Source organism: Myotis yumanensis, unplaced genomic scaffold (assembly GCF_028538775.1).
Source record: "Myotis yumanensis isolate MYYU_CA2020_CCGP unplaced genomic scaffold, mMyoYum1.0.hap1 SCAF_3, whole genome shotgun sequence".
Classification (NCBI taxonomy): Eukaryota; Metazoa; Chordata; class Mammalia; order Chiroptera; family Vespertilionidae; genus Myotis; species Myotis yumanensis.
Window position 1 is genome coordinate 198,404,801 of NW_027223754.1, and position 14,010 is coordinate 198,418,810.

The 14,010-nt window shown below is 37.2% G+C and overlaps 1 protein-coding gene and 1 pseudogene across 3 annotated transcripts in view; both read right to left on the reverse strand.

Moving 5' to 3' along the window:
- BLTP3B (bridge-like lipid transfer protein family member 3B) overlaps positions 1-14,010 on the reverse strand; it is an 81,095-nt gene that overhangs the window by 32,583 nt on the left and 34,502 nt on the right. For all 3 annotated transcript variants that reach the window (XM_070410890.1, XM_070410891.1, XM_070410892.1), the window contains 7 exons: positions 10,167-10,329; positions 8,762-8,800; positions 7,683-7,774; positions 5,889-6,078; positions 5,201-5,341; positions 4,160-4,330; positions 3,225-3,405 (listed from right to left, as the gene is read on the reverse strand). In XM_070410890.1, the coding sequence (XP_070266991.1) occupies positions 3,225-3,405; positions 4,160-4,330; positions 5,201-5,341; positions 5,889-6,078; positions 7,683-7,774; positions 8,762-8,800; positions 10,167-10,329 (977 nt within the window). The remainder of the gene's footprint in view (positions 1-3,224; positions 3,406-4,159; positions 4,331-5,200; positions 5,342-5,888; positions 6,079-7,682; positions 7,775-8,761; positions 8,801-10,166; positions 10,330-14,010) is intronic.
- On the reverse strand, positions 1,927-3,160 carry LOC139005727 (high mobility group protein B1 pseudogene; annotated as a pseudogene).

Below are 14,010 nucleotides of genomic sequence, written 5' to 3' on the forward strand. Positions count from 1 at the left end.
TCTAAATAAAGAAATTAAGACACAAGTTAAGTAAAATAGGCCAATGTCATACAGCCAATAAGTGTAGAGTTGGTTCTGAACCCAGAAAATATTTACTACTACACTATATCATCTTTTCTATTACTGAAGAGGAAACTGAGTCTATTAGGTTGGGCAAGCTGCCTAAGATCACATAGCTACATTAAGGTCAGAAGTACCTAAATTAGTGTAACTCCAACATAAAAATCAAATTTTAAAACAGCATGGACAAATCAAATACAAATTAAGACAAAAGCTATGTACACACTCTCTACATTCATTTGATAACGCTAATTTATTTCAACTAGCAGAATTTCTAGTACAGTGGGGCCTTGACTTACAAGTGTCCCGACTAACGAGTTTTTTGAGATACCAGCTGTCTCTCGGGGGATTTTTTGCATTGAATTGATAGAGTAATTTGAGTTAACGAGCTCGTTAACGAGCTCCATCTTAATGAGCTCAGTCTCGGAACAAATTAAACTCGTAAGTCAAGGCCCCACTGTACAGACTTACAACCACTCATTTAAAACTCCTGGCCAAATATTTCAGAATTCAGGTGTTTTTTTTAATATTTTATGAAAGTAATATGGTATCTATATATGCAAGGCACATCATATTCTAAGCAGATTCGAAGGCAGCACCAAGTAATAAAAAATAGTAATTATGCAGCAAAACTCAAATATTTACACTAAGTGAATAAAATAAAGATGATAAATAGTAATGTGTTTAAGTAGTTTTTCGAGCAAGTTTTTCACAAACCTAAGAAGAAACATTTCAGAACTTTCTGGATTTTAGAATAGCAGAGAACTAATTACACATCTGTACAACAGAAATACTGTGTTTTGGTAGAGGGGCTTGCCATTTAGTAACGTCATTCGGCTTATTCTCTGAGGGAATATATAAAGTAAGGAATGAAAGAGCTTAGAAAACACTTTTCTCTGTTCTTTTGCTTATTATTTAACTTTGACCCCTCTTGTTATTTTGGTTTGTTTTAATTTTTTGGATTTTCCTTCCAAATCACTAAAACAGAAGATACCAACTATGCCAAATGTCACAAAGGACGGACAACAAACCTTCTCCAAATTCCAAATATCCCTCACCTTTTATGCTCCACCCTTTGATCATATTATATATGATGAAGGCAAGATGTTTTCTACTGCTAAGTAGCCAGTATCAGTCTGAATATTCACTCTCATAGCCTTAAAAATCCAGAGCAGCAATTGTCATAGCTATCATTCTGATTCAGGTCTGAGAGACACAGGTCAGATATGCCCATTTTTTAAAAATCCCCAGCTTGATTCTCATGCGCGACAAAGTTTTGAGAACCACTGTCCAAGAGATAGGACCACCTGCTGAACCCTTTCAACACTATGGGCCAGGGACACACTCTGACAGAGAAATGCCCCAGAATCTAGATTAGGGAACCACAGTTTTTCAAAGTGACCAAGAACCTTTGTCTACTAAATAAGAAAACATAAAAGAAACAAAAGCTAAAAAGGGGGAAAAAACCTTCTTAACTGAAATTTAGCTTCCTAACTAAATCTAGAATATTGGAAGAGACACAAGAAGTATTAAACATCACACAATTGTATTTACATGCACATGGGGGTCAGAAAAATATAAACCACCAAGCTGACAACACATGTGCAAATTATATGTTGAGTATGGACAATAATTTAATTTATGGACAATTCAAAATTATAAAAAAGTTAATTCACAGGTAAGTCTAATATTTCATCCTCCTCCAAGGATGTCATCTACTAAGTCTTTCATTTTATTTAAACTTAATTTTATTAGCATTGATAGCTAACAATTATGCTGAAGTACTAAATACTAATGCAAAATAACATTTCATACCAATATGTAATGTTTGTTTATTTTTTAATTAAAATATTGTATTTACTTAGAGGCATACAGAATGTCAACAAAACAGCTGCAACTTTTTTTTCAATTACAGAGTGACATTCAGTTACAAAACAACCATTATTTCGTATTAGCGGCATCAGAGACAACTGAAGATGAAAATACTACCATCCCCACATAAACTAAGTTGTGCTGTGCACCAAGAACCTGCTTTAAATGTCCATGCTAATTTACAACCCCCATACTGTATAGCAGGCAAGGTTAGTGGCTACTGAAAATACCACCAAGACAGGGCTATCTAACGTCACATTCAGGAGTATGTTAACTATATAAAAAAAAAGACTCTGTACAGTTTTAAAACAAATCTTACTCAACCTTACATTTTAATTTTTTTTTCTCTAAAATGAGTGAGTTGTGTACAGGGCAGTTAACTACTTTATAGACAAGAAAAAAAACCTGTGCTAGAACCAACTTATTCATCATCTTCTTCTTCTTCTCCTTCTTTCTCCTGATCATCATCCTCTACCTCCCGCCTCTTCCTTCTTTTTCTTACTTTTTTCAGCCGTGATGACACCCTTCTATGCCACATCAGGCTCTCCCCATAGCTGGGTATGCAGCAATCTCCTTTCCATATTTCTCCTTCAGCTTAGCAGCCTTCTTTTCATCAGGCTGTTTGTCATCTGCAGCAGTGTGATTCCATATCTCTCCCAGCTTTTTTGCAGCATCACCAATGGATAGGCCAGAATGCTCATTTTACTTTGATTTTTGGGTGATACTCAGAACAAAACAAGAAAAAAGCTGAAGAAGATGGCCTCTTGGGTGCATTGAGATCCTTGAACTTCTTTTGTTTCCCCTTTAGGAGGGCTGTAAGTTTTCATTTCTCTTTCATTTAACAGGCCTTGTCCACCTTTGCCATGTCTGCAAATTTTCCTTTCTCTTTAGCAGACATGGTCTTCTACCTCTCTGAGCACTTCTTAGAAAACTCTTGAGAAGTTGACTGAAGCACCTGGAGGTTTCTCCTTGCGCTCCTCCCAGCAAGTTTGCACAAAGAAAGCATATGATGACATTTTGCCCCTCAGCGTCTTAGGATCTCCTCTTCCTCAGCAAGCACAGTCACCCAGTGCCCGCCAACTCCCACTTGCCCGAGTGTGTTTCTATGGAGCTCAATGTACTGCAATCTATAATGTTTAGCATTACACCTTTCATGCATGTATCTCTTTTGAATGATAAAGTTATGACCAGTTATCTTATGTACATATTACAAAATAAACATGATAAACAATCCATTTTCATAGTAAATTCTAGGAAAACCAAAATAGTTTAAAATAAGCAGCTTTAGTTACCTTTTTCTTTAGCATGAATATCATCACATATGTGTAGGTCTAGATGAGAAATCACTAAATGATGGGAAGTTTCTTTGACATCGAAGTCATTGAACAGTTTCACGATTGCATCATTTAGATCAGGAGCATTTGAAGCCTGGGGTGACTTCACTTGCTGCGTAGATGGGGCTGCTGTGGAGCTCTAAAAGGTTCAATACTGCCTTAGCACTGCAGGTTAAACACTTGTAATTCCCACACCAGAAAACATAAATATTCTTAGGAATAGCGATGAAAAATAAGCTAATACATTTTCTTTTGTATCAACTATACACAATTTGAATATGAACCCAATATGTTTTGGTAAATAACTGAATAGTTATATTCACATATTTGTAGCCTTTCTTGTCTTAGAAAACATATTTATTAACTACTAAAGGCAGTTTATTTATTTGACTATTATTAGTTCTATCTATTAAAGAGAAAAGAAATGTGAGCCCTGTATATATCAACTGTATACACTATTATATATCCTATAGAAATTAATCATTTCTTTGTAAAAGCACTTGTGTAAGTGCTCTAGTGCCTCTATAAGATGTGGTGTGTCTTTGAACTTGGATATATAAAGAAGCTAGAAAGCAGAAGAGACATAAGAGATTTTAAGTTCAAAGTCCTTTCTCCCCCAAGAGAAAAAACACAGAATAGTGAAGTGTATAGATATATGTGTACCTCTAATAGCCTAAAACAATTCTGCATACATATTCTGATGATATATTAGCCTTAGAACTGTACGTGAAACACCAATGGATGTTTCTCTCTCACATCAATGTTTCTCTTTCTCTCCCTTCCTCTTTCTCTATTATAATCTATTTCACATAAACAAAACAACTAACCATTCTGATTTTTAAACCATTTACAGGTAAAATAGAGTTTTTGTTCCTGTTAACTTAGTAGCATACCTGTGTAGGTTCAGAAGCCATACTCTTCCTTTGGTCTGTTGATTTTTCTATTGCTTCACTAAGAGATTTTGCATATTGTACCATAGCCTTCAACTGAGAATCCGTTAAAACCCATAACAAGTCATCCAATATTAGAACTAACTTTGTTGCAATGACGTTGCAGTCCTTTAACTGTCAAAAAAAAAAAATTGATTCATAAAATGAAGCCAAGAAATAGAACGTATAATGTACTTTTATTTTTTAATTTAATTTTTGAATAGAAATATGGATCCTCCGTTATTCATCAAATATTTAATGAGTTCCAAAGTATGGAAAGAATATTTCTTAGTATTAGCAATACAGTGGTAAAAAAAGACTGACAAATTCCTGTACGTAAATAGGTAAAAGCTATATAGGTACGAGTACCTAAATAATTTAATTTTGCATTTAAAGGTAATAAATCATTTAATTACCTATGTTCATTTTAATTCTAGTATAAAAAGGGGCATTAAAATTCATTAAAAACTAAAATGCTATTTTAACTACATATTCTAAAAAAATTCTTTTCCAACTTAATTTAGTATAGTAATTTATGTCGGGTGATACAAAACATGTTATTGAGACTTTAAGCCATGGTTAAAATAAGTCATTACTCTGTCATTAGATTTCATCATAATCCATAGTGGACTTTCAACTACTTACATCCTTTAGTACCTATCTCCCTTATTTATCTTAGTTATCAGTCAATATCTTAATAACCTTCAAAAGCTAGTAGTTTTGGTTACTGTTTACTTACTCTTGAGTGATTCAACAGGAGAAATAAAATGTTAAAACTGTTAATGCTCAACAGTTATTTGGCAACTGAGAAATCTATTCAATCATAAGAAACAAAAATCTAAGTATTAAATCCAGAGGACTGAAAAATGTTATTATATGGTTTAGGCACTATATTTCATTTTGCATTCTTTTAATATGCCAATATTTTGCTTAAAAATTATTTTATATTTCCCGTCAATTCTAATAGTTATCACATGAATCACAAAGGAAACCCTGTTAACTTACTCTTCTTTTAAGTGTAACTCTGATTTTTGATTGGTTGGTTATTAATCGAACAGGAGCGCACATAATTTCAAGATGTGAACTTTGGGTAGCATCTGCCTCTATTCGAATCATCTGCCAATTTATTTCTTTAAATGTCAAAACCTAAAGAGAACACAGAGATTGGCTTCACTTATACAAAACAGAATGCGAAAAATGTAGATTAAAAAAAAAGAAATAGAAATGTATCTTCACTAATTTTCATGACATTCTAGATAGTCACTATGATTTTATTTTTTGAAATTGTATACTTCCAGCAAGTTCAGTAACACATCTTCATAATTATAGTCCTCATCTGTAAAGCTGTTAATACTTTTATTCGAAGTAATTTAATTTTACTATAAAGTACAAAGATCATTTGAGTCATGGGACCAAGAATTTAAATGACATATTTTAGTTTGGTAAATGTAAACTTCAATTCTGAGTAGCTGAGAAGTTAAAATAGATTAGCTCTGATTTGAAAGATTACAATAAAGATATTAAAATATGCATATTTAATAATGAGTAAGATTAAAACAGAGATATAGTTAAAAAGCAAATCCAGTAGTATGTGAATCTAAGTTACCATAAGAAGTAATTATTTTAAACATCCTCTTTTATTTATCAGTGACTAAAATAATTTTTAAGCCAACAACAACAAAAAAAACTTTACCTCTCCTCTCTGTGGATCTAGGATACGAGTAAATCTTAAATCTCCATGCTCCCAGTTTGCATTCACGCTATAGATCCGCAGCTGGGAAAGTTCAAAGGATGCATTGAAGGCTTTTGCTCCAATGCGGATGACAATAGAATTTACAGAAACAGTGATTCCCTCAACTACTTTTTCAGCAAAGCTGTATTCACTGGAAAACAAAATATAATGTGCTAAAGCCAAAAAATCATTTAAAAAGTTATCTGTTAATATTCTCAAACATGTACACAAACTATCATAATATTTATTCATTTTGGCTTAAAAGAACAAATTTTTGTTAAAACAATAGCCTAGCCTGGTCACATGTAAGTTATAAAAATGCTCTTCTCAAAATGATAAAAAGATTTTTTAAATTGGAGGTTATTTCCAAATTAAATTATTAATATCAGTATCTCAAAAATTATCAGTCCAGACAGCAGGCATCTATAACAAATAAGAGAGCTGAATTCTTGACACAAAGAAGGATGAAGGAACCAGTGAAATATAATTTCATCATTTCGGAATAAGGTTTAAAAAGTTTACATTCTCTAATTCAATTCAGCAAATACTTATTGAACATCTACTATATGAACAACACTGTGACATAAGGAAAACTAAAATATAGTTATGGCATTATAGGGCTCATAAGTTACTTGGGGAGGAAATAAAACACCCTAGTAACTAAAACATGAGGCAATCTGTAATTGTTTTTTAAAAGGGGCATCATCAGTACATTTGGTAGATTAAGAAATTGCGTATAACTAGGAAGATATATATCCAGGAAAAAAAGATGAAGTTTCCGAAGGGAGAAATAGGAAGGAAGGGAAACCCTGGAATGGAGAAAGCATAAGCAAAGGCACAGATAATAATGATAAGTAGTACAGTATCTATAATAATAAAAGCATAATATGCTAATTAGACCAGACAAAGCCAGAAGGTAGAAGCTGCGGAGGCATGAATTTCGTGCATCAGGCCTCTAGTAACTAGAATATAAACTATCAATATATTTTGGCAGGAGGGAAGGTAAAAGTTTGCCCAACTAGTATATTACTTCTATGATCATCAATCAATATGACCATTATTCCTAAATCTATGTCTTCATCCAGATCTGGAACTTCAGACTATAAACTTCAAATGTCCCCTGGGGAGCAAAATTGGCCTCAACTGAAAACCAATGAGTGAAATGAAAACTTTTCTGATAAAACGAAGTCTCAAAATCATAGGCTTTTATCTATCAAAATCCAATTTGTGAGCATTCTTTACTTAATGAATTTTATAATAATCCAAAAGGTCTAAAATTTTTTAGGCATCAATTTAACTCTTAAGAATCATAAAAGCTCCTTTGATGAATAGAATATATGATATCCATCTGATTTATAGAATGCCTAAGCTGTGCTGCTTTCATTTTCTGCTACTGCTCTGCCTTTGGTTGATCATTACTATTTAAATATCAAGAAAAACAAGATGAATAAAAGAGGCTAAAATCAATTCTGCTACTTTTGTAATGTATATACTAAAACTGTACAATGTGTGTTGGAAAAGGTGACTGAAATAGAGACTGTCTGAGGTTAGTGGATTTTATTTTATGTTCCCTTACTACAAAAAATAGAGATGACTATCGGTAAAAATAAAGGAAAAAAAACACACAAAACAATGAATGCATAAATCAACCAATGATTCAACCAATGGAACAATAAATCAACAAGGAAAAAAATAGAGATGACTCTAGGAAAGAATTCCCTTTGCCAGTCATACAGATTAATGGAAATAGCTTACCTCTGTCCTGAAGCAGTTGCAATTGGTGATGGGCCATTAGGATTTCGAGGTTCTTCACATGTACTCATTTCCATTATTACTTTATCTAAGGACTAATAAAAATGCATTAAAACTGTAAGCAATTAGATATTTTATTTTATGTATATTATAAAAATACTAGTGGCCCGGTGCATGTAATTTGTACACATTAAAAGGGAATTAATTAGAGGAAATATTTTAATATTGCTATTTGCCCTGTCTCTATAAATAGAAGTGTCAGAGATGAAAGAAAATTAGTAAAATGCATAAGAAAATCTCCCTCCTTTCAGAGTCTGGGGCGTGCCACAGGACCCAGAGTCAAGTCCCCGCACACCTGTGCACACCGAGAAATCACTTGAGACCCAGACCCACCAGCCCCACCCCCACTGAGCAAGACCCAGAGCCAGCTGACCGCACACCTGTCAAGCCCCTCCCCCCCCCCGCCCCCACAGCGTCATGTCAGCGCTGGGTGGGGGACATACCACGTCCCCAGCGGGGGACGCAGGCAGTGTCATGTTAGCACTGGGCAGGGACGCACAGGCAGCGTCATGTTAGCACTGGGCAGGCCTCCGCACGCCTCCACTGGGGGCCGCCCTCCGGGCCAGGCCGGACCTCGCAGAGGCCCTCCTGGTGATAGCAGTCCCTGCCCACCCACTCCTGCTGTGCATGCCGCCTGCTGAGCGGTCGTGACATGATAGTATCCCAGATAATTTGCATATTCCTCTATTATTAGTATAGATTTAAGACTATATCCTCTTTCATTTCTTTATAAGCTAAGTAAACATTAAGTGAACAGAGTCATTTTAAGTGCCTCTCTAAAGGCCTAAAGAGACTAGTATCAAAACAGAAAACAATGTATTCAGTCCTTTCTCAAGGCATTTACTATATGGTGGGAAAATTGTGAGTTTTATAGGAGTATAACAGAAAAACAGTAAGAAGTAGTCATATACTGCTGAGAAAATCATATTTTATACAAGTGCAATTTCTAATCCTAGAGTGTGTTAATATTAAAAGTTAGATGCTTAGATAAATGTTTATTTCTGAAGCAATTCAGAACTCACCAAACAGATGGGATGTGTTTTCAGTTTTGTCCACGGGATCTGAAAAAAAGAAGTTTCTTTCTTTAAAATGAATCATTAAAAAGATGTAAAACAGTAACCAACACAGTTCTTTCTTAATATAGTGACAGATATATCAAATTGTATCAGATGACTTCTTCCTTAAATTGCAAAATAATAAAATGAGCAATTCATTCATACTCTTAAAATTAGATGTGCCTATATTACATAAAAGACTACTCATATGTTTGGTCATCATTTTAAATAAAAATTTCAGGTCGCCTTAAATATCTTCTTTTCCCAGCCCTTAAAACACATTTTAATTTCATAATTTAGTTAAGACTTCCCAGAAAGCGTAATCAGTGTTTTGTTCACTTAACAATTTTTTATATTCTACAATTCTGACCAATCTTTTTAAAGATATTCAAGATAAATACAGAAGTGAGGCCATTGCTATAAAATGTAGGCAATGTCGAATAAATATTATTCAAACATAACCTGCACTAAAATACCATGTCATTGGAGATATTTGTGTTTAAGGAGGTTAAAAGAAAAAATTAAAGGAGATTATCTTTTTTCCTACAATCTTCTCTTTGGTGCCCAATTTTAATTTTATGAAACAAATTAGCATTCACTATTTCCACTGGGCAGACTTTAAAATTAGGTCTAGTCTTTAAGATCAAGAAGTGATATGACATTAGTGTCAAAGTAAGTAGAAATAAGTTTTAATTAGTAGTAATAATAACAAAAGACAACTTTAAAATCCTCAAAATAAGAAACAAATAAGAAGAGATTAAACTTCAAATAAAAATATACAGATTAAGGTAATTTATCAGTCCTCATGTCTTCATTTAAAATAAAGTGTTTACTTATCACAAATTTAAACTGTCACATTTGACAAATCCTATAAAAACTTTGAATATTTTACTAATAAATTCCCAATAATTTTATTTAAATGATATTAAATGTTTTAAAAATTACAATCTATAATTTAGTAATTAATATATTAGTATATGACTAAATTCATAAGGCACATATTCATGTAATTATTTAGACTAGGGCGTGGGGAACATCCTGCCAGCGGGCTGTGTAGTAAGGCACGCAAAATAATTTGGTCTGGCCCTGCCAAGGCATTAGGGGTGAGTTAACTAAATGTTTGATCAAATATAGCAGGCTAATTTTTTATCATTTTGTATGACCCTCAAATAATGTTATAAATATGTAAACGGCCGTTGGCAGAAAAAAGTTCCCCACCCCTGATTTAGACAAAGGTATTTGTCTTTTTAAATTATGTTAATAAAAATGTTTCTTTATAGAATTATCTAAAACAAAGTATTTATTTTAAAATATAGAGATGAAATAAAAAATAAAAAACAGAAAATGCTTTTCACACATATCAAAATCTCACCCTAATAGATGCCTTATTACAAAAAACTTTGTTGATAGCAAGCCATGTTGGCAAATCCAACATATTCTGGAGCACCTCTTCATCCAACTCCAAATTCTTCAGTTCACCTTCTCCTTTAAGAGTACTTAAATTTATCTTGTCAGGAGATAAATTTTTAGTAAATCTGAAAGAGAATATATATTGACATTTATTTTAGCATCAGTTATGGTAGAGTCATTCTTGCAAATATACAGAGCATTGAAAATGTAATAGCAGCACCAAGAAACCCAAAACTGTGTGACAGTCTCTACTTTAATCCATATTTTTCAACATGGTTTTATTTTTGTTTTCATCTCTGTTGTCCGTAGCTCTATTACAGAAAACCTAGTATTTTTGTCATACATTTAAATCATATTCCCATATGTAATCAAGCTCTGGTTCTCACTGTCTTGCAAATTTATGAGTATTTACTGAGTATCCACTGTTTCCCAGGCACTATGAAAGGCAGTGCATATCACATTTTGTTCACTTTGCTATACACTACATCACAAGAGGGGATATTCCTATTCTATTAACCAACCTACAAGGAAGGTTAGGAAAAATGAGACCCTTTAGAAGTAGGAACAACAGCGGTAATTACCACCATTCCTTTTCTTTTTTTCTAAATTATTTTTTAAATAATTTTTCATTTTCAATTACAGTTGAGATACAATATTATATTAGTTTCAGATGTGCAACCCAGTGACTAGACATTTATATAACTTAGAAAGTGGTCACCCTGATAAATCTAGTACCCATCTGACATAGTTATTAAAAAATTATTGATTATATTCCCTATGCTGTAATTTACAAGACAGGCCGTTTGGATGGAAAATCCACTGGAAACAGCTTGGGTGGGCCAGCAAGTTGGATGGGGTGGGGGAAAACAGTGTTATCAGATTAATGGAAACTCAAATATGGCTCCCCTCTGCTGGCTCTGTCGGGGGAGGGCTCAGCAAAGAAACAATGGGCTCTGCCAGCACTTCTGTAGGTGGGGGAGAAAGCTACAATGTCCCTGGTGCTTTTGGAGCTACTGCCCCAGCACTAGTGCTCAGAGCAAGTGAGTACAAGTAAGTCCACGTTAGCACTCCTTTTATTTTTATTGATTGATTAATTTTAGGGAAAGAGGAAAAGAAAAAAACGTCAATTTGTTGTTCCACTTCTTTATGCATTAATTGGTTAATTCTTATATGCCCTGGGTGATCACCCAGGGTGATCACTTTATAAGTAATATAAAGTTTGGCGTTTCAGGGCCACACTCTAACCAACTGAGCTTCCCGGCCAGGGCTGGCACTCCTTTTAAAATCATCCAGTGCTTCCCAGCTTTAGAAACTGACCCAGATCATTCTAGGGATAAATTATAGTACACACTAGAGGCCCGGTGCATGACATTCCTGCACTGGGGCGGCAGGGAAGGGTCCCTCAGCCCGGCCTGCGCCATCTCGCAGTCCAGGACACCTCAGGGGCTGTCTGCCTGCCAGCTTAGAAGCCGGTAGTCAAATATCCCTCTTACAGTCCAGGGCTCTCGCAGTCCGGGACCCCTCCCTCCTTACCACCCACCTACAGAGGAGGCGGGAGAGGCTCCCGCCACCACTGCTGAGCTTGCCAGCCTTGAGCCTGGCTTCTGGCTGAGTGGCGCTCCCCGGCTGAGTGGCGCTCCCCGTGGGAGTGCACTGACCACCAGGGGGGAGCTCCTGTGCTGAGTGTCTGCCCCCAGGTGGTCAGTGCACATCATAGCAACCAGTCGTTCTGCCATTCGGTCGTTTTGCATATTAGGGTTTTATTATATAGACTAGAGGCCCGGTGCACAAAAATTTGTGCACTCGGGGGGAGGGGTCCCTCAGCCTGGCCTGTGCCCTCTCGCAGTCTGGGACCCCTCAGGGGATGACCACCTGCTGGCTTAGGCCTGCTCCCCAGGGGGATTGGGCCTAAGCTGGCAATCAGACATCCCTCTGGCAGCCTGGCAGCCCTCGGGGGATGTCCATTTGCCAGTGGGGAGCAGACCTAAGCTGCAGGCGGACATCCTTTGCGCTGCTGAGGAGGCGGGAGAGGCTCCCACCACCACCGTTGTACTGGCAGCCATCAGCCTGGCTTGTGGCTGAGCAGAGCTCCCCTTGTGGAAGTGCACTGACCACCAGGGGAAGCTCCTGCCCCCTGGTGGTCAGTGTGTCATAGTGACCAGTTATTCCCAATCTTTCTGCTCTTAGTGTCAGTTTGCATATTACCCTTTTATTATATAGGATAGAGGCCTGGTGCACGGGTGGGGGCCAGCTGGTTTGCCCTGAAGGGTGTCCCGGATCAGGGTGGGGGTCCCGCTTGGGTGCCTGGCCAGCGTGGGTGAGGGGCTGATGGCTATTTGCAGCTGGTCACACCCCCTTCAGGGTGGGGGTCCCCACTAGGGTGCCTGGCCAGTCTGGGTGAGGGGCTGAGGGTCATTTTCAGGCTGGCCGGCAACTAAAGCTCCCAGCCTCTCCTTTTTTTCTATTTTTTTTTTTTTCTGGGATTTATTTAACTTCTATAATTGAAACTTTGTTGCCGCACTGCTCGCTCCAGCTCTGAGGCCGCGGCTGGCTGAAAGCAGGTATCTGGGGTTTGTTTGGCTTCTATAATTGAAACTTTGTTGCTTTTGGGGCTGTTGCTTTCGGAGCATAGAGCAGGCCGCGGCAGGTGGGGAACTTTGGCTTCCTCCATCACTGGAGCAAGAAAGCCTCCTGCTCACTTCAGCTGCATGGCTGCCGGCCGCCATCTTTGTTGGCAGTTAATTTGCATATCTCGCTGATTAGCCAATGGGAAGCGTAGCGGAGGTATAGTTAATTACCCTTTTTGTCTTTTATTAGATAGGATTACATAGGCTATTTTGTTCTAAAAGGTCTCTGAGGTAGGGACTTATGCAACTCTATTTAGCAAACGATGTTGGTGTTCTCTATGTGAGACTCGAGTTTACTGTACACCAGGCTCTTTGTTGGCATGCACTACTACCTCATCTAACTCCCAAAATTACCCATTAGGGTCAATACTACTTTTATTCCCACTTTTTACATGAATAAACATAATGCATAACTTATTTTCCTAATGGCCCAAATAAATGATAATAACAGTAATAACAATAAATTTCACACATTTTAAAGTACTTTCATATACATTACTTTAATGCTTAAAGCAACTCTAAAATATATAAAATTGCTAATTTCACACAGCAATTACTTTTTTAAAGTGAAACTACATACAAAATTTACTGGCTAACAAGAGTTACTAGTCTTTTACCTTTTCCTGAAATTAAATAAAGTAGCAAAATGTACCAGGTTTTCACATGCCCTACACACCAACAAGAATATCAATCAACTAGAGGCCCGGTGCAAGAAAATTGTGTACTGGGGGGGGAGGGTTCAGGGGGTCAGTACCCTCTGCCAGCCTGCACCCTCTCGCAGTCTGGGAGCCCTTGGGAGATGTCCGACTGACAGCTTAGGCCTGCTCCCTATAGCGGGCCTAAGCCATCAGTTGGACATCCTTAGTGCTGCCGCGAAGGTGGGAGAGGCTCCTGCCACCGCCGCTGCACTTGCCAGCCATGAGCCTGGCTTCTAGCTGAGCAGCTCCCCGCTGTGGGAGGGCACTGAAGACCAGGGGGCAGCTCCTGCATTGAGTGTCTGCCCCCTGGTGGTCAGTGTGTGTCATAGCAACCAGTCGTTCTGCCTTCAGGCCGAAACTGGCTCTCTGACATCCCCTGAGGGGTCCCAGATTGCAAGAGGACACAGGCCAGGCCGAGGGACCCCACTGGTGCATGATTGGTGCAGGGGAGGGACATGGGAGGTTGGCCAGCCGGGGAGGG